At 34.4% G+C, this 21,488-nt stretch overlaps 1 protein-coding gene across 1 annotated transcript in view; it reads left to right on the top strand.

Moving 5' to 3' along the window:
* Window positions 1–21,200, top strand: part of LOC126884520 (chromosome partition protein Smc-like) — a 41,385-nt gene extending 20,185 nt beyond the window's left edge. The window contains exon 3 of the mRNA XM_050650462.1: window positions 18,122–21,200. Coding sequence (XP_050506419.1) covers window positions 18,122–19,514 — 1,393 coding nt within the window. The 3' untranslated portion in view covers window positions 19,515–21,200. The remainder of the gene's footprint in view (window positions 1–18,121) is intronic.
* The last annotated feature ends 288 nt before the right edge of the window (window positions 21,201–21,488 follow it).

The raw sequence follows: 21,488 nt of genomic DNA, 5'->3' as shown, positions 1-21,488 counted from the left end.
TATTTAATTGATTGATATTTGAAACATCGATATAACATCACAATAATTCGACACAGTACCTAAATTTTAAACGTATCTACTAGTGGGTCTGTCCCTATGTTTTTAACATTGTTTTATTTTGTGACGTCTATTATTGTTATTGTTCACTGCCAACTTTACATGCAGGGTAAGTCAAAATGTTTTCTTAAATTTTGGTATTGTATCTTTGACGAAATGTTTTTTAGTCACGTAATGATCTTGAAAAAGGCAAGGATATTCCTGTCGAAACGTCGATTAAATGATATGACATAACATCATAGCCATCTCTTTTTCTTTGTGAACCTAAGCCCAAGAAACCCAAATTAAAAAAAATATATATATATATATATATATATATATATATATATATATATATATATATATATATATATATATATATATATATATATATATATATATATATGTTATGAAATTGAAAAATACAAATAATCTATATAAAATCTTTATATTATGTCTAACGTGCTATGTACTAAGAATATAGTATAAGTCATAAAATGAACCTTTCGTGATTCTTCTATATTTTGAATTTTGAATGTTTATTAATCATTTCTGTACTAAGAGTATAAAAATCAATAGCTTGTTTTTCATGTATAAATATTGATTTTATTCCAACCGTACAACTTTTAATTTCAAAAGTCTGCTTTGTAAGGTACAGGTCAACTTCTACCCTTCTGCTAAACGCAGCTTGACTTACTTACTTTTAGTACACACCACATGTTACGAGATTCTGCGGCATTTGTATTGAAAAAATGTAGATAATCCAAATTTGACCATAAAATTTCAAGGAACTAGGCCTTAACATCCTTAAAAAGGGGTTGGTACGGAAACAGATTTTTGAGGTTCTTTGTTTTCTTCCTTTTTAACTTTCACTTTTTTTATGACTTTCGTTCTGTCGTTGAAGACGGAGCCGGTGTTTATTGTTATCGGTTATAAAAGCAGAAAATTATAAAAATAGCTAGATCCCAGTTAAACCAAAAACTGTTCATTTAGTATTTTTTTATTTAATTTTGTTGTGCGTGCTAAAAAATAGTTTACTGTGAAAATGTCAGTGTTCTATTGTACATGATTTTTAAAAATGAGTAGAAGGAAACAAATACTAAAATTATTGGAACTAAAGGATGATTTATATGGCACTCAATGTATTATTAAATTTTTTATCTTAATTGGCAACTGACATGTCTATCTCAACAAAAAAGTATATAAAAAAAATTTAAAAAAATAAAATACAGGATCCTTTGTAAAAGTTATATTTAAAAGACCCTAATAATGGTTACATCACAAAACAAAACGTTTTCGGATTAGCAAGTACTCCATCATCAGTGTTAAGCCAATAACATGCATGCGTGAGCCACCAAAAAGTTATGGGTAAAAACCCTTTAAAAGATATAGTTGACACTCAATTTTCAATATGTGAGGTTCATCCCTTTCATATCACATCCACGTGGGTTAGAGTCCTGTGTTGCCCTGGGTAATATTCAGGAATATTTGCAACATCTAACTATTTTAAACATAATATGTAGTATGATATAAGGTATTATACCTTTTAAAGGGTTTTTACCCACAACTTTTTGGTGGCTCACGCATGCATGTTATTGGCTTAACACTGATGATGGATTACTTGTTAATCCGAAAACGTTTTGTTTTGTGATGCAACCCTTGTTAGGGTCTTTTAAATATACCTTTTACGAAGGATCCTGTATTTTTTGTGATTTATGGTATACAGCCAGCTACAGGAATTTTATTTTCCTCGTGGATTGTTAAAAATGTCTATCTACGAAATAAATTATTTTTCAAACTCTTTCAAACTAGTTTGACAAACAGTTTGAATTTTCAAACCTGTACGATTGACCAGTTTGACTTGACTTGAATTATTTGTCAGAAGGATTGACTTGAGTTTGATTTGAAATTAAGTCAAACTCAAGTCAAGTTCAAACATTCAAGTCAAACTTGTGCAACTCTAGTTAGGACTACGAAAGATCAAGGTAAATTTCTGCTAAACTTTCTAAATTTTTCACTATTATAAGGTATGTTGTCAGTTACAAGAAAATCAGGTGATCCAAATCGTGCAAAAACTGTCTTAATTTCATCAATTACTGCCTCAGCACTTTTGTCTCTAATGGGTAATACCTCTAACCAGTTAGAATATGCGTCAAATAAAACTACGAAACTTCTACCTGCATATGTGAAAATATCAGACCCTACCCTTTCCCATGGCCTTTTAGGTAGTGGATATGACAATAGGGTTTGTTTTGGGTTTTTTCTAGCAAATTTTTCGCAACTCTTACATGCCCTTATACAGAGAGAGTCTGTAATTTGGAATAAATTCAATATCTCAAATACTAATTGTGTTTTTGAAAAATGCTCAGACCCGTCGATTAGTATTTCAAATTGTCCATTTTGACATACAATAATAATGTATACAGGGTGTCCCAATTTAGAGATATGACGTCATCGTTGATTTTCTTAAATGGCAACACTGTCATTTTGATAGCTATTTTGATAGGGTGTGTAAAAGTTATACACAACTGCAAAATATCAATTTTTTATTCTCTAACATTTTCAATTTAATAGAAAATAACAAAGTTATGTCTGTAATTCGGAATAAATTCAATAATAAAAATACTAATTGTTTTTTTGAAAAATACTTAGACCCGTCGATTAGTATTTCAAATTGTCATTTTTGACATAAAATAATAATGTATACAGGGTGTTCCAATTTAAAGATATGACGTCATTGTTGATTTTCTTAAATGGCAACACTATCATTTTGATAGCTATGTTGATACGGTGTGTAAAGTTATATAGGTCTGGATCCCGCGTATGAAAAAAAAGTTGATTAATAGCAACCTGAAAATTTAAGGGTGTCTAGTCGGATAAACTTTGATATATGGGAACACTGTAACGGGGGCAGTTTTAATTGTGGAACAGGTTAAAAATTTGGAACGGTCAGAACACGAAAATGGCACATTTATTTTGTCCGATAGAACAGACATAAACTCTCCGAACAGAGATTAAACTCTCATGCAAAAATCAGACTGCTATTTACCACCTGTCATAATTCCTCTCATTTGACATATTCTACATGTTCCACTCATTAAAACGCCAAGTTGGTGATAAATAACAGTCTGATTTTTGCATGAGAATTTAATCTCTGTTCGGAGAGTTTAAGTCTGTTCTGTCGGACAAAATACATGTGCCGTTTTCGTGGTCTGACCGTTCCAAATTTTTAACCTGTTCCACAGTTAAAACTTCCCCTGTTTCAGTGTTCCCATATATCAATGTTTGTCCGACTAGACACCCTTAAGCTAATAACAAATTTTCAGCTTGCTATTAATCAACTTTTTTTTCATACGCGGGATCCAGACCTAATACACAACTGTAAAATTTTAAATTTCTATTCCCTACCATTTACAAGCTGAAGTTTGAATTTGAAGCTGAAGTTTGAAGCATTGAATTTAATTATTTCAAATAAGCAAATGGTCATAACGTTGCCCATTGACAATTTGACAATAATTGAGGGCAACATTATGAGTATATGCTTAATTGAAATAATTAAATTCAATTATTATTTGATTACTGGTTTTTCATAACTTTGTTATTTTTTATTATCTTGTAAATGGTAGGAAATAAAAATTTGAAATTTTGCACTTGTTTATAACTTTACACACCCTATCAAAATAGCTATCAAAATGACAGTGTTGCCATTTAAAAAAATCAACGATGACGTCATCTCTCTAAATTGGGACACCCTGTATACATTATTTTTTTATGTCAAAAATGACAATTTGAAATACTAATCGATGGCTATAAGCACTTTTTAGAAAAACAATTAGTATTTTAATTATGGAATTTATTCCAAATTACAGACATAACTGTGTTATTTTCTATTATCTTGTAAATAGTAGAGAATAAAAATTTGATATTTTGCAGTTGTGTATAACTTTACAGACCCTATCAAAGTAGCTATTAAAATGACAGTGTTGCCATTTAAGAAAATCAACAGTGACGTCATATCTTCAAATTGGGACACCCTGTATACATTATTATTGTATGTCAAAAAGGACAATTTGAAATATTAATCGACGGGTCTGAGCATTTTTCAAAAAAACAATTAGTATTTGAGATATTGAATTTATTCCAAATTACAGACTCTCTCTGTATATGATTCAATATCCATAGACCATAGCCATACCAGGCCAATAATAAATTTGGCGTGCATGCGCTTTTGTTTTTTCTATGCCTAAATGTCCCTCATGAAGTAATCCTAGAACTTCCTTTCGTAATGAAAAAGGGACAACTAATTTATTGTCTAGAAAAAGAAGATCATTAGTTATAAATAGATTCTCTTTTATTTTGGCGAAGTGTCTCACATTCTCTGGAATTTTATATTTTTGCTCTGGCCAGCCACTGATGATAAAGTCAAAAACAACTTGTAGTTGGGGGTCTGCTATTGTCTCTTGTCGAAACTGATTTTTTCGTTCCTCAGATAACGGTAAATCATTGACAATTGAATGAACCGCAAACTCTATCTCTGTATCAACAGATCTTTTATTGTTTTTTAGAAATGCCCTTGACAGTGTGTCAGATATGTACATGGTTTTTCCTGGTTTGTATGACACAACTAAATCATAATCTAATAATTTTAACCTCATTCTCAGGATTCTCGGGGAAATAGACTGTAAATCTTTTTTAAAAATCGATTCCAGTGGTTTGTGATCACTATGAACTTTCACACAAGTTCCATAGACAAAGTAGTGAAATCTCTTTACTGCAAAATAAAATAGTCAGGGTTTCCTTTTCTATTTGAGCATACTGCTGCTCAGTTTTTGTAAGGCTTCTAGATGCAAAGGCCACAGGTCTAATACCTTCTTGCAACAAGCATGCCCCAAGTCCGTCTTTTGATGCATCTGTTTCAATTTCTATTGGTTTCTTTGGGTCAAATACTGCCAAGATTGGTGAGTTAGTCAACAGATGCTTTAGTTGATCCAGTGAATCCTGATGCTCACTTGACCACTGCCAATCTACATCCAATCTTGTCAAGTTTCTTAACGGGGCAGATATTTTTGATAGGCTTGGCACGAACTTGGCTACATATTTTACCATTCCTAAAAATCTTGCAACATCTTGTTTGCACTCTGGTGTGGGCATGTCTAATATTGCTTTGATATATTTATCACTTGTTTTCACTCCATCCTTTGAAAATATCTGACCCATGTACTTAACACTGGTTTGTTTGAACTGTACTTTCGACTTATTGAACTTTATGTTGTATTTGGTAGCACAGTCAAGAACCCTTTTTAAGTTCCTGTCATGTTCTGCTTCTGAGGCACCAGTGACTATTAAATCATCAAAGTAAAGGCCTACGCCTTCAAGATCTCCAAATATTTCAAAATTCTTTTTTTGGAATACTTCTGGGGCTGAGCAGATACCGAAAGCCAGTCTATTAAATTGGTACCTACCAAATGGTGTACCAAAGGTCAGTAAATCTGCACTTTCATCATCCAGCTCCACTTGCCAATATCCATCCTTCATGTCTAAAACAGTGAAGAATTGTCCCCTACCAAGTAAAGTTACAATTTCATCAACAGAAGGAATTTGAAAGTGTTCTCTCTTGATGGCCCCATTAAGTTCTTTTGGATCAAGACATAATCGTAAGTCCCCATTTGGCTTTTCCACAATGACAAGTGGGTGAACCCACTCTGTTGGTTTATCTACCTTTGTTATGACTCCTTGTGCCTCAAGATCACGCAGTTTATTTTTTAAACGTTTTCGTAAAGCATGGGGAACCCGTCTTATGGTGCTTATTCGAGGTTTGGTATCTTCCCTCAAGGTTATATGGTGTTTTGTTGGAAATTTTCCTAACCCTTCAAACACATGTGAATATTTTGTTACTAGATCATTTAAACTGTTAAATTTAGAACTTACTAATGAATCTACCCGTTTGATTAAATTTAATTCTAGACATTCCTTAAACCCTAGCAAAGGAACCTGATTTTTTGTATCTACAACTACAAAAGATATATCTTTTTTATCATTTTTAATAACACAAGTTAATGTAACTTTCCCTACTGTTTTAATTTTAAAATTTGAATCCCCATATGATACTAATGATATATTAGATTTACGGATATGTGCTGTTGGGGCTATTTCTTTGAGAATACATAAAGGCAAAGTGCTTACCTCAGCTCCAGTGTCTAATTTAAATGACACAGGCTTATCATTAACATAAATATCAGCTGACCACATATTTGGTCCAAGTTTGTATTTACATTTAGAGTTTACTGACCTGATAAAATACTGATGTTCACTGCCATCACTTTCACTTCCCGAACTGTGCACATCACTTTCACTGGCTTCTGTCACTTGATGCACTTTCTTCTTCTGCTCTTTCATTCTCTTTCTTGGACTTTCTGGTTTCCTTGTCACACTGCTCCCACTAGGTTTATGGTCTTCTCTGCAAACTTTTGCAAAATGGTTATGCCCTTGACACTTGGCACATGTTTTACCCAAAGCTGGGCATCGATCATCTCTCACATGATTGTATCCACATCTGGTACACACACGAGCATGTCTTGGTTCTCTTCGTTGAACTGCGTTTATTAATGACTCATTTTGTAACATTTTAGACTGGTCTTTACTTATTTCTATCGCTCGACATATGTCAACTGCTTTCATTAGCGTTAAGTCTGACTCTCTAAGCAGTTTTTCTTGTGTTGCTTTGTTGTGTATGCCCATTACTATTCTATCTCTAATCATCTGGTCTTGTTGGTCATACTCTGTTGTTTTAATGGCTTTCCGTAGTTCTGTAACAAATGAGTCAAAGGGTTGCCCTTCTTGTTGGCTAATACTGTTAAATTTAAATCTTTCAAAAATAACATTTTTCTTTGGTGAACAATATTCTTCAAACTTCTTTTTAACACAAGTTACTGTTCTGTCTTCATCTTCGGCAAATGTGAAGGTGTTGTACAGCTCTAATGCCTCATCACCCACCAGACTTAAGAGAACTGCCAGCTTTTTACTTTCTGGTTTGGAGGTTAGGTCCGTAGCTATCATAAATAGATCAAACTGTTGGCTAAATTTTCGCCAGTTTTCAGATATATTCCCGTCTAATATTAGAGATTCAGGTGGCTTAAACGTGGATTCCATGATGATACCAAGAAATAATACTCACGTTTTACAAGCTTACAGTTGAGTATATATCCAAACAAGAAATGGTTTCACCATGCTAAGATTATCACACCTGACACCATGTATAAGCCTGATGGAAGGTGTAATAAATAAAACAAATACAATACTATATTAAATAATTATTGTATGTTTAACAAGTATCTTAGTTCACATTTTTACATGCCGGTCACAGGTAACGCTAACCTAACAAGTAACAACCCTGCACCTAACTCCTGTCACTGTCACCTCGCTGTCAAGTCATCTTGTTACCAACATGAATAATATGAATCCTAACTCTGTATCATACAGAGGTCACTATCACAAAGTAGCCTCACTTTACGGTAATGTTTGCTTGTTTAGTTCGTACTTACTGAACCTTTAACCACAGACATGCACGTGCAGTATGTCATACCTTGCCGAAAATATAAAAATATGTTTTGTAAAACCTGTTTTATAAAAGATTTCTAGAACACCATCTGTGCACCTCCAAGTGGTGTGTAATTGTACCTGCTCCCAACTGCTGCAGTTTTAGTATAATCTAGTCTTTGAGCTATGTTGACGTAAAGTTTTTTTGTGGTGTCATGTACTGCATGTCAGTGTTTATGTTTTTATACTTAAAAGCAGTCCAGTGTATTCTTTCGCCGTTAGTATGGCGAAACCACTATGTGGTAAAAAGGTTTTTTGAAAATATATACAGAGTTGGGATAAAGTATGGAACCAAGCAAATATCTTTGAAACGAAAAGAGCAATATTTATGAAACTTTTCATGCAAGTACAGTGACGCAAAAGGCATCTGATGCCATATTTTTGTTACTACTCTCTTCCGGTTTCACCGGAAATACCCTTAACTTATTTACTTTAAATGGGACACCCTGTATATTTTTGCAGACTTTAAAAGAACTTGTTATTTTTAATTCATACATACCAAGTTTGGAAGAAAAAACTATTAAAACAAGAAATAAATCTCTTTACAGTTAAAAAATAAGTTAATTTATTTACGTTAGACCAATGATATTAAAAATAAAAAAAAATAATTTCAAATGTTGAAAATGTTTGCTGTTCACCTCCTGACAACCTGCAAGCCTATAAATAAATTCGTGAGTCACTTTTTGCAAGATTTCTCCACGTATTACTTAGTTCACATTCATCAATTATTATTCTTTGTCTCAAATACTGCAAGCTTGTTGGTCGCCTAACGTAAACACGTAATTTTAGATAACCCAAAGAAAAAATCTAACGGGTTGAGGTCCGGAGGATGAGCGGGCCACTCTATGAATCCTCTACATCCAATCCATGGATTTGGAAAATTCACTTCCAAAAAATGAAAATTCACCATAACCTATTATCATTAATATTTCAATACGATCTTTTCCACTTAAATGAACCATTTTTAATACAACTTATTTCTGTCAATTAGTTCAGTAACAGTTTTACCTACTATACTAAATTCAAATAAGTCATGCAGTGCATGTAAACAACAATTTTAGTCTATAGTATAGATGGTACTCATTTATTTCCTATTACGTTTTATTAATACAAAAAATTATCTACAGACACTTTTTAACAAATTTTCTCTGCCAAATTTGGTATCTATGAATTAAAAATAACAAGTTCTTTTAAAATCCGCAAAAATATATAGGGTGTCCCATTTAAATTAAATAAATTAGGGGTATTTCCGGTGAAACCGGAAGGGGAATAGTAACAAAAAATATGGCAACAGATGCCTTTTGCGTCACTGTACTTGCATGCAAAGTTTCATAAATATTGTTCTTTTCGTTTCAAAGATATTTGCTTGGTTCCATACTTTATCCCAACCCAGTATATAGTATGGCAGCAAGTTCATCCAGTTGTTCTACTTCTACCTTCATGTGGAAGGTACTATTTTGCTATTTTTGAGTTAAATACCAATACTTAAGTTTTTTTGTAACTCAGTCTATAAAGGATTTTGTAAGAACTTCCACCATTTTTTGAATAATATGCATGCATTCATAATTTTTTTTTTTAATTTTTATTTTTTTTATATATAATTTAAAAGTATTTTGCAATCTGTTGAGTGTCAACAATAAACAAAAGTAATGACACTGACTAAGGACAAGAAAGATTTTACCCACTGGTAAAATCAAAGTACAATTTTTATAAAGTTGTGTAGAAAATAATTACATTTTATAACTACTAACTAATTAGTTTAAAAGTTTACTCTAAATGGTAAGTCCAGTGGTTTGAACCTCTTTAACCTACGCTGTTCTTGGGAATTGTCTAGGAGGTTAAGCGCAAACTGGTTTTCATGACCCTCCAACTTGGCAATGTATACAGCGCTATATTTTGTAATGACTTCTTGTACCATATTCATTTTAAGGTCTCGATGAATAATTTTGTTGTTGATGTACCAAGGTGCATTAGTGATGGTTCTAAGGGTTTTTGATTGGAAGCGTTGGATGATTTCGATGTTGAAGTGACTGGCTGTGCCGCATAGTTCCAACCCATATGTCCAGATTGGCATAAGTATTGCCTTATAGAGCAGCAATTTGTTATCCAGAGATAGTCTTGATGAACGGCCCATTAACCAATACATATTTCTGAATTGGAGACCTAGTTGCTTTCTCTTGGTCCAGATATGTTTCCTCCATGTGAGACTTCTGTCCAAATGAATACCAAGATATTTTACCTCGTTGGCTGATGGTAATTGGTGATTGTTTAAAGTTACAGGAGGACAAGTTCCTCTTCGTGTTGTAAATGTAACATGAATAGATTTTCCTTCATTGACTTTAATTTTCCATTCCAGAAACCAATCTTGTATTCTGTCTAGATACGCTTGAAGGAGATGCGAGGCATAAATAGGGTCAGTGTGTGAGGCTAGGATTGCAGTATCATCGGCAAATGTTCCTAGCATCATTTCTTCTGTAGGTGGTCTCTCCTCTAGTGGTTCCTGAAGAGTTGGAGGTATATCTGCGGTAAACAAGAGATACAAGGTAGGTCCCAGCACGCTCCCCTGTGGTACACCAGCTTTGATAGAATAGAGTTTGGAAATCGCTTCTTGGTATTTAATAAAATAACACCTACCTGACAAATATGACTCAAAAAGAATGTAAAAGCTGTGCGGTAATGTCCTTTTTAGCTTGTATAGGAGTCCTTCATGCCATACCTTGTCAAATGCCTGCCTAACGTCATGAACAGTACCTTTTGGTCTCAAAACCAGCATTTATATGTTTTACCACTCTGTGAACTTGTTGGATTGTTGAGTGATGAGGCCGAAATCCAAACTGGTGGTCTGGAATTAGAGTTTTGATCCAGGGTTCGAGTTTTTTTACTAATAGTTTTTCGAAAACTTTAGACGTGATTGGCAAGAGGCTGATTGGCCTGTACAATGTAGTTTCTTCTTGAGGTTTCCCCGGTTTTAGAATGGTTATTATCTGAGACACTTTCCATTGATCAGGAAAGTAACCTAAGTATAATATGGCGTTGAATGTAAACGTTATAAGTTTTATGCATTTGAGAGGTAATTTTTTCAACACGTTTCCACTGATCAAGTCGTACCCTGGAGATTTTCTATCGTTTAAATTATTAATAGCTAAGATGACTTCGGACAATTTAAATTTCGGAATAGGCAAACTCATTTGATATGGACGTTGAAGAAATGAGAATACGTCTACTTCCACAGGTGAATTCATTTGATTGGGAGTAAATACTTCGGAGAAATACTCTGCAAAACAACTTGCTTTCTCTTGTGCACTACGAGCCCATTCTCTGTCCGATTTTCTGATTGGAGGTGACGGTTTCTGGGGTTGTTTCAGTTTTCTCGTGGCTTTCCATAGCGAATAATCGCTATCTTTAGTGGAATCTAAATTTTCCAAGTAGTACTGAAGTGATTGGTTTTTGAGGTCTTCGAACAGCTTTTTAACTCCTTGATGCACTATTGAATCTACGCTTATCAGCAGGATCTCTGGTCTGTTGCCATCTTTTCCTCGATCTTCTCTTTAGCAAAATTTTTTCTTTGACTACTTTTGGCCAGTCATTTATTATGCGTTTATCTTGTATTGTTGGTGTTGCCTGCCAGGCCGCTGATTGGTTTGAGAAAAAGGTCCTCTTTGGTTTTTAGTGGAATGTCGAGAGACACCTTGTTCTCCAGGAGAGATCTGAATTTTGGCCAGTGTGTACACTGTTATGAAGTGAGGGGGATATTTCTTTAATAAGTACCTGAGTTCCAACTGTGAATAGTATAGGCGAGTGATCAGAAAATAATTCGTAGCATGATGTAGCTTTTATATTAGACCTATGGATGTTCTTAACTACAGCAAAATCGACCAAATCGGGAATTTTATTTCTGTCCGAGGGCCAGTATGTTGGTTCGCTGGTTGATGCATAATCCATATTATTTGACTCTATGATATTTAGGAGAACTCTACCTCTCGGAGTGATTAGTCTTGATCCCCACCTGGTATGTTTGGCATTATAGTCCCCTGCTGCTATGAAGCGGCTCCCAAGTGAATTGTAATAATCTTTAAATTGTTCGTTTGTGATAGAGTGTCGTGGGGGGCAATACAGCGCAGATATTGTAAGTGGTCCATCCCAGTCTTCAACCACAATATTGGTCGCTTGAATATGATTTGTTTGGTACTCGCCAGCATTATGATGTTTTATTGTATTTCTAACTATAATAGCAGAGCCTCCATGTGCGGATCCATCTGGATAATTAGTAGTATATATAGTATAATTTGGAATTTTAAGGTAACTTTTTTGTGTAAAGTGAGTTTCGGATACTAGCAGTATATCTATTTTATGAAGGTGTAGAAAGTATTTGATTTCCTGTGTATGTTGTGATAAGCCATTGGCGTTCCATGAAGCTAGTTTTAGAAACGCTGCCATCTTAGGGTTTTTTAGCAATGAGAGCGGTTAAGAGGTTTAACATTGTGCTCATTTGTTCTACCAATTGTTTGATCATATTTTTAAGTTCGAGCATGTCAGTGGATTGTTGAGGACTGAGAGCTATATTTGATGGTATTTGATTACCAGCGGTTGCTACCTGAGCAATAGGTTGCATTCGGGACTACTAAGTGTTGGTTTGATTGGACAGGTTGACTTGTTGGTTTGCTTCTCAGTTGTGGAAATGCTCTTTTTTGCAGCTCATTGTGGACTAAGCACCCACGATAGTTTGCTGGGTGATTTCCTTCACACAGCGCGCATTTCACCTGGTTGTTTCTTTCTTTGTAAGAGCACTGATCAGATCTGTGGTTACCCGCGCATTTATCACATCTTGAAGAAAGGTAGCAAACATTTTTGGTGTGGCCGTAGAGTTGGAATTTTATGCACTGAGGTACAACACGCTTTTTATGTTTCGGTTCAAAAATTACTCTATAGTTCAACAATGAATCGATCTCATATATATCTTTGTTATTCTCGGATTGTTTTAGTTCAACGTAGAACAGTTGTAATCAGGGCCGGATTTAAGGGGGGGCAGGCTGGGCAGCTGCCCGGGGCCCCCACATTCCGGGGGGCCCCCACAAAGCCCAACACTTAAAAAAATCAGCACATCATTCACATAGAATAATTTTTGTCAATCAATTAACTGTGATATTTCCTTACATGGAAGGTTTCTCTCCGGTTGAAAATGTATTTTTGCCAAATCATTGTCATAAAGCAGAAGATATTATTGTATTTAATTCTCTAATCCAGGGCTTCCCAAACTGTGCGTCGCGACGCCCTGGGGCGTCGCGTGTCAGCGCTGACTTTTATTCGATATTTTAAACTGATATGTGACTAAAAATAATATTAACTGGGATAACTGTGTAGGCGTGTGGACGGATGGTGCCACAGCGATGCCTGGACAGTATAAAGGACTACAAGCTCTCATCAAAACCAAGGTTCCAAGTGTAAAATGGACACATTTTTCATACATAGAGAGGCCTTAGCAGCAAAGAAATTACACCTGAATTAAGTGTTGTGATGGATAGCATTATTAAAGTGGTGAACTATACACGATCCGTGAAATCAAGACTTTTCAAGAACTTTGTGAAGAAATGCCTTTAATTTACTAATACAACTCTCAATTAATTTTACAAGTATCTACATACAGAATCGCATAATATTGCGCAAAACTTTATTAATTCAGAGTTTATAATAAATTAGCATACCTGTGGACATATTTAAGAAATTAACTGATCTTAATAAGTATTTGCAGGGAAACAATACTCATATCCTACAATTGGCAGATAAAATTACTGGGTTTTAGTTTTAGAAGAAGTTGCTCCTATGGAAGAGAAAATTAGAGTATCAAGAAATTGACTGTTTCCCTGATTTACAAGGTATTCTACAAGAAAAATCGATAGAAATCCTCGATCCCTTTTTAAAAAATATGTTGACGCAACAAATGTCTTCATTGAGCGAACACTTTGAGAAACATTTTCCCGAAGATCTGGAGCAATATGACTGGGTCAGAAACCCTTTCCAGTCATCCACACAATCGACACTTTCAACAGAGGAAGAAGAACAATTGACAGAATTGTCCTGTGATTCTAGCCTAATGCTTTTGGAGCTCAGTTTCCCATGAATATCATGTCATCAGTACTTCTGCATTAAAGGTTTTATTATCAGTACAGGTCAAACATAAACGTAGAAAAAGAAATGAGAGTGGCAATTTCCAAACTGAAGCCCCGGTTTCATAAGCTGTGCTCAAAAAAGCAAACATATCCAGCCAGTTAGGTACATAAATAAATATCCCTTTTTATTTTTGTGCCTATGTTTTGATTTCGTTCTTAATATATATAAATAAAAATGAATGTTTGTATGTATGTATGTACCTTATAGACTCGCAGACTATACATTTGATCATATGATGACCTTAATGAAAGTTGTTGTACATGAACCTGGGAAGGTTTCTGAGTTGGTACGACCAAACTAAGTAAAAAGGGGGCTTGCCCCCCATAATTATTTTTTATTTTTTTTGGACAAACTGTTCTTTTTTAATTTTATATGATGTAGAACTAAAACATACATTCAACCCTAAATTTTCACTTTTCTATCACCAACCGTTATTTTTTAACAGCTATCTAAATATTACCTCTTCTATATAAATAAAAATGAATATTTGTATGTGCAGTTGAGTCCGCGAGTCTTTACCCGTGCGTCATCATTTAAAGCATACGAAATAAGTCGGAAATTGAAATTTACTAAACGCCGACTATCTATAATAATAATATCGTATGGCATTTTTGCCAGAGAAATCCTTTCGGACAGTTCCGGCGCCATTCACATCTTTAACCCTGTTTCAAGTAACTAGTGCCGATGTACACTAGACCAGGTGGACTGACGGCTTTACGTGCTCTCCGAGGCACGGTGAGACGGCTCGTGTCATTATTGGAAATGAAAATGGTTTGACTTTGGCAGGGCTCGAACCCACGTGCACTAGCGTATGAGGCCAGCGAATATGCCGTTACTCCACGGCCGCTCACACCGACTTTCTTAGTTGGTACGACCAAACTTATAAAAAGGGGGCTTGCCCCCCCCCCCCCATAATTATTTTTATTTTTTTGGACAAACTGTTCTTTTTTCATTTTATACGATGTAGAACCAAAAGATATATTCCATAAGGTTCATAAGGTGCAACGAAGTTCACCGGGTCATCTAGTTTCTAATAAAAATTATAAATGTTCAAATAGTGTTTTTGTTATACCTAACTATAACCTGTTACTAGGCTAGTACTAAAATTTGTAAGTATAATTTTCGGGTTGGGTTGAGGGGCGTCGCAAAAAAATAGCAAAGTCCCAAGGGCGTCGCAGTACGAATAAGTTTTGGGAAGCCCTGCTCTAATCACATTCTTGCAAGAAGATGATATCGATTTGAAAAACTGCAGACTGCAGTGAACAGTCCTGCGATAACTCGTCAGTTATGAGTGGAAAGTACAATGGTGTTCACTGTGTTCAGCCTAAAATTAAATTAGTATAATATCTTGGCGTTGTGGATTCATTGTACCGCCCACTCTCTAAATTTAGTTAAAAACGCTACAGCTGAGTGTTGTCCTGCTGCTATAGCGTTCTTTGATTTATTGGAAGGACTAGGTATATGAACTATATGTATTTTTCACTTCCTCTACATATAGATACAACTTGTTAATTTTGTGTTGTTAAAAGGTCCCATTTTCTCCATTGTTCATATAGTTCTATATTCAATATCTCTTTTATTACTATCTCAAAGCCAAACTTCAGTGTAGTAAAGCTAGCCCGAATCCTCACTTGAGATTTTGTCTCTCTGGACGTTTAAATTTGTTCCTCTGAGCTAAGCCACTCCTCAATAACTTCTCTCCCAGCTTTTCTTTAATTTGCAAGTTCTTACTCTTTATAAATCACAATACCCAGAGTATTGTGTTACAAATTGGCAAAAAGTAAAAGCGTCTTTAAGTGAGAGCAACGCTGACCATGGCAGCAATATTATTGTTCCTAAAAGAGTAAATGCTACTAGATGGTCATCTATAGTAGAAGTGACGCCTTAAAAAACTAGTTAAATGTTATAATCAGATTAAAGAAGCATTATCCAAAATTTCAGAAGACGATGAGCAACAATTTAAAACTCGTAGTGATGCAAATGATTTGTATAATCGAATGTGTTGACTGGAAACAGGAATTTATTCAATCATTTGGAATGAAATGTTATAGAGGACAAATAGCACGTATTCTCAAAGATCTAAATATTGCCGCTGAGTGGCGGCACTTCGATCACTTAAAGAATTTATATTCTTTTAAGGAATATTTGAGAAACTGAAATCTTACCGACATTTATAGCAATGATTTAGATGAAAACCCAGGGGTCGAACTGGTATAATTTGTAGAATTTTTAAATTCATTATTTAAATAGGAAATCTGCTCATCAAATATAAGTAAAGAACATTAAATGTACTGACTGCTAAAACAAACGAATGTGAGTGATGCGTTTCCCAACGACGTTGTGGTGACAAACTTCTGATGCTAACTAAATGCAGTGGAGAGAGATCATTCTCAAAATTTAAGTTAATTAAAAATCGACTTCGGTCTGTGATGGGCCAAAAATGTTTGAATCATTTTTCTATAATAAGTATTAAGTACGTGTCTTAAAACAACTACATAGACATGTCCGACATAGTCAAGGAATTTTCAGTTAAAAAATCTCGAAAAGTACCCGGACTTTATCCATACATTTTACTATGTTTATTTTTAATATTTCACTGTAAGTAACAAGATGCAGATCTTGTAGTTTTTATTATTTAAAAATAGGTATATTCATAAAAGTAGATCAACATTTTTTTTAATTTCTAAAAGGGAAAAGCCTATAGTTGGCTGTATACCATAGTTATAATAACAATTTTCTTAATGGCAGGAGGTAGGGCCCCAAACCAATTCTGCCCAGGGCCCCCCACTGCCTTAAATCCGGCTCTGGTGGTAATGGCTTTTTAGTACTTGATTGACGTTGTTCTACTTCTACCTTCAAGTGGAAGGCACTATTTTGCTATTTTTGAGTTAAGTACCAATACTTAATTTTTTTTTAACTCAGTCTATAAAGGATTTTGTAAGAACTTCCACCATTTTTTGAATAATATGCATGCATTCATAATTTTTTTTTAAATAAAGTTTATTTTATTTGGAGCAGTATTTTATTCTATAGCAGTGTGAAGAATCATTCTGTAGTTTATGTAAAAAACAAATACACTGATATAAGACAAATTCATATTGAAAACAAAGGAGAATATACAACGGTATGACATACTGCATGTCAGAGTCTATGTCCTGAAACATCCCTGTCTGTAGTTTGGGGTTAAGCCATCCTCTTATACCTTACGGTGTTGAGGTAAGTAGAGAGATCACCCGTCTCCATGCCTTTTGGTCAGTAGCTAGTCTCTCTGCCTTTCTCCACCCAATATTTCTTTTTGCAAAAGCATTTCCAATGTCTGCGTTCTGTGTTCTTGCTGGCCTGACTCTATTGTTTTTTTATCTGATGGAGCTTTCCATATCCTCATTACAGTTCTACTTTCACTCATTCTTGCCAAGTGGCGGAACCACGATAACTGTTTCTTTTCAAGTTTGGATCCAAGGGTTGTGTATTTGAACCTCAGCTGGGTAGGAAATTTTTCATTTATTAAGAATTAATAAATGAAAATACAGTAGACTCCTTCAATAACGAGAACTGAAATGGCGGACTAATTACCTCGTTATAAGTGGACCTCGTTATATCAGACAACAATAATATTGAAATGTTTTGATGCCTCTTACGTAGTTTATTAGGTGTCGATGGTCGACCTGAACAATAAGACTTCGCCATCGTAAATTGTAAATTTTCTACAATATTCAATATTGGTCGATAGATAATGAGAAAGAAGTTTAATACAGGTGGTGGAGTTTATTGCAACACTGGCCTCGATAATAACACAGATGTTGGGCATTTCTATATACAGACGGTTGGATTTATAGCTATTACCGTTGATTGATGTATTGGGTGCGTATGACGTATTACCATATTAATATTTCAATCAACGCTATTACTTACTGCGCTAATAAAGAAACATATTCTTCGATTTCATTTTTCCTCATTATTACCAAATATGCCTCATTATAGAGGTGTTATAGTTCAATAGGAATCTCATACATTTAGTGTACCTCGTTATAAGAGAAACCTTGTAATATCCGTGTTCGTTATAGAGAGTGTTCGGTATTCACCATAGGGACTGCAGAAGTTCGGATACAATTAGTGTCTCTTTGTAAAGACAATGAAGTCACTAAGTAACAAGACATTTACTCAACACTCACTACAATATTACACAACCTGATTGCGAAATCAGCAGTACCACACCAATAGTCATTAGCTGTCTAGGCATTAAGCTAAATAAAAAGAAATAAATAAAGTCTATGTTTAGTTCTTATGTTCAATATATTTGATACATTTTTGTATTTTTTAGGGAGAATAAAACTTTCAAACCTGTGGGCAAACATGGATTGGCCATTATTGGATCAGATGAATTAAAAGTATATGAAATAATAGCCTATAAACATAAAACGCATACTATTTTAAGGGCTAAAATATGTGACCAGCTTTATTTTCAACAACGAAAAGACAACTTTTCATCATTCATTGACAATAATCAACAGAATTGGCTCGTCAAATTTGAAACACAAGAGCACCAATTGGAATTTAGCGATCTTCTCAAATTTTATGGTGCCCAAATTTTACTAGAAACTTTAAATCACAGCAAAGATGAGAAAAAGGTAAATAAACCAGAAGTCACACCTAAACCTGAAACCTCTTCCAATTACCCAGATTCTGATAGCTCAGATTCTACTAGAAAAGCTAATATTTTGTCTAGAATAACTAAAATGGGGCAACAAGTGGTGCCCAAACCAGTGCCAATATTAGAATCAGATATTTCAGATGAAAATGAAAGTCATGAAAGCAAAACTAGAAAATTTCGGAAGGTGAAAAAGTTTGAACGAGAAGAAATCCAGTATCCACCTGAATCTGTAAGCACTGAACTTGTCCAAAAACCTTTACTATCAGTGCCACAAGTTTACTATTCACAACCAACATATGGAGATCTTAACTCGGTACTTCTAGCTCAAAATTCGGAACTAAGGTGTAGCTTGAATCAAATTGCACAGAAGTTAGATAATCTAAACACTCAGAATAAAGGGAGCACAAGTAATTTAAGCTCTAAGGTAAAAGTATTAGAACTTAGAACAGAAAATCTACAAACAGAATTGCAAAGGTATAAACAAAAATGTTATGATCTAGAAAGTAAAAATTCTGCTCACAATTCAAAACGAGATGAAAAGTCACTAGAAATTTCTCATTTAAAAGAAACCATTGCAGAAATGAATACCAAACTTTTAGAAGCTAATAGTAAAGTCATTAATCTAGAACGCTTTAAAAATGAGGTAGAAGAAAACAAAGCAATAATTTTGGAGCTGGAAAATTTGATAGAGACTCAAAAGAATTCCCTGGAAGAATTGGATCTCTTATACCAGCAATCGAAGACTACAAATATGGAGGCTAATTCATTGATTACAAATTTAAACCACAAGATAAAAGAACATGAAATGCATGTTCAAAACAGCGATTTAGAAAAAATAGATTTGCATCAAGAAAATTTACAGCACATCAACATTTTGTCTGATTTAGTGAAAACATCTATGAATGGTATGTATCAATCAATACTAAATTCACTTGATCAAGATGGTTCTGATAATTTTAATGATGTACAAAGTGTCTTGGCGAAGAATCTCAAAGACACTTCATTCAGAATAATAAATGGAATTAAAGCTGAATTGAAAAGCGAAGAAAATAAAGATGTTTAAGTTTTTGCTGCAAAGTGCTGGAACAGAAATTTATTTTGCAATAAATGGTAACAACGCAACTTCTTGTTTATTTGTTGTTTCCGCAATAAAGTGCATTCCCAAGTATTTATGGTGGTGGGCCAAATTATTACAGCCATCAGGTAAAATGTAACTGTTGTTAAAAAAAAGTAAATTGTAAATATATTTGTTTATATTTTATAATATTGTCACATTGTATAACATGTACAAATTGTTGAATAGAATAGGGAACTTGCATAAAATTGTTAATTCGATGTTGTTTATGTTATAAATTACAACAGAACATAATTTAAAATAAAGAAAAAGGAAGTTGTTTTTGACTTTCGATTGGCCCCTAAAGACGATTCTAAATTCACATTATAGCAGCCAGCCGAAAAGGCGTCGTGACGTCATATGATTATAATGTTTACACTGTGCACCATTAATGCATTAGGTTCATTGATATTCATTTACTTGTAATCATTTTTAGTCTAAGAGCTAGAGCCGAAAAATCATCGTCATAAGTAATATGGAGTTTGGCATGTGAAATGTGTCTATTGTATATTAATAATTACGACCCCTTTCAGGCTGACAGCTCAGTGGATACAGGAAGTAGCAATAAGGGATGTAAGGGGAAAGTTAGTGTAGTCTTTATAGGTTTTCACCTCCTATTTTGTTAAACCTCCATCGATTTGCATGAAAATTGGTGACTAGTTAGAGCATACCTCAAGAAATAAACATGATTTGGTGCCAACTTCCACTTTTACCCTGGGGGTGGATAGCACCCTTTCTCGAAGGTGAAAACTATTTTATTAAAAATAACCCCACAAATCGATAGAGGGACAAATTATAAGTAAAATTTGTTATATCATGTTATTAAAGTGAATCAATACTTTTTTAGTTATTAAAGATCAAAGACTTGTCTGTTTAAGAGCACATATGCGTGAAGTTACGGATGATAAAAAGAACATATTAATTAATTGTATGTTACTAAAATATTATTTCGATATTATAAATTTAGCAAAAATGTATTCGAATATGTCGATGTACCCATTATTGGACACTCGCAGTTTCTGTGCATATTCAGTTTATATTGATAGAAAAAATTCAATCAAACATCGAAATAATATAAAAATAATATTTTACTAACATACAATTAATTAATATGTTCTTTTTATCATCTGTAACTTCACGCATATTATGCTCTTAACCCATTAACCGCCAAGCAAAGAAATACTGCGATAATATGTAATATATTTGATTAATTAGAGTAAAATAAACTTAAACATTCGTAAAAAAATTATTTTACACTTTGATAATGGCAGGTGTCACAACAACAAAATGGTTCGTTTTCGAACCTTTGGCGGAAATGAGGTATAAAAATTAAAATACACAATTTTATTTTTTGTGAAAAGTCTCAAAACATTTAGAGTTTAAATGGTGTGGAAGTTTTGATAAACAAAAATAGTATGGTTAGAACATTGCCTACACCTTCTGCAGCTTCTTTCTCAAAAACAAATCGAACGGCCCTTTATCTTTTTTAGAAATTATTTTATATATTTCCAGTTTACACTTTCCAATCCTGTATCTTGCTCTGTGCCAGTTGCATAAATTCGACAAATCGACATTGTCTACAAGACTACACAACCTCCCTTATGTAGCCCCCCCCCCCCTAGATTATAACAAAACTGAATACCAGAATACCCGTCTTTCTAAAGGTACCAGTTAGGTAATCAGTACAGTTCTAAAGTAATCCACTACGTTCGTAATATTGGACCACCGAGGCACTGCCGCACGGTCGTTGGCGCACTGTTGCACGGTCCGGGAGCGCCAACCATCCACTATGTTCACGAACCTCTTGCACTCCGCGTTCCTTGCAACTGCTCCAATCGATACGGTATGCGCTCCTCTACATATAAACCGACACAAATTGGAACGCCAAGGCGGAGCGCGCACTGTTGCACGGTCAGGGTGTGC

This window comes from Diabrotica virgifera, chromosome 5, assembly GCF_917563875.1.
Source record: "Diabrotica virgifera virgifera chromosome 5, PGI_DIABVI_V3a".
NCBI classification, from domain to species: domain Eukaryota; kingdom Metazoa; phylum Arthropoda; class Insecta; order Coleoptera; family Chrysomelidae; genus Diabrotica; species Diabrotica virgifera.
Note: the sequence above shows the minus strand (reverse complement) of the source record. Positions and strands in the feature narration are given on the sequence as shown.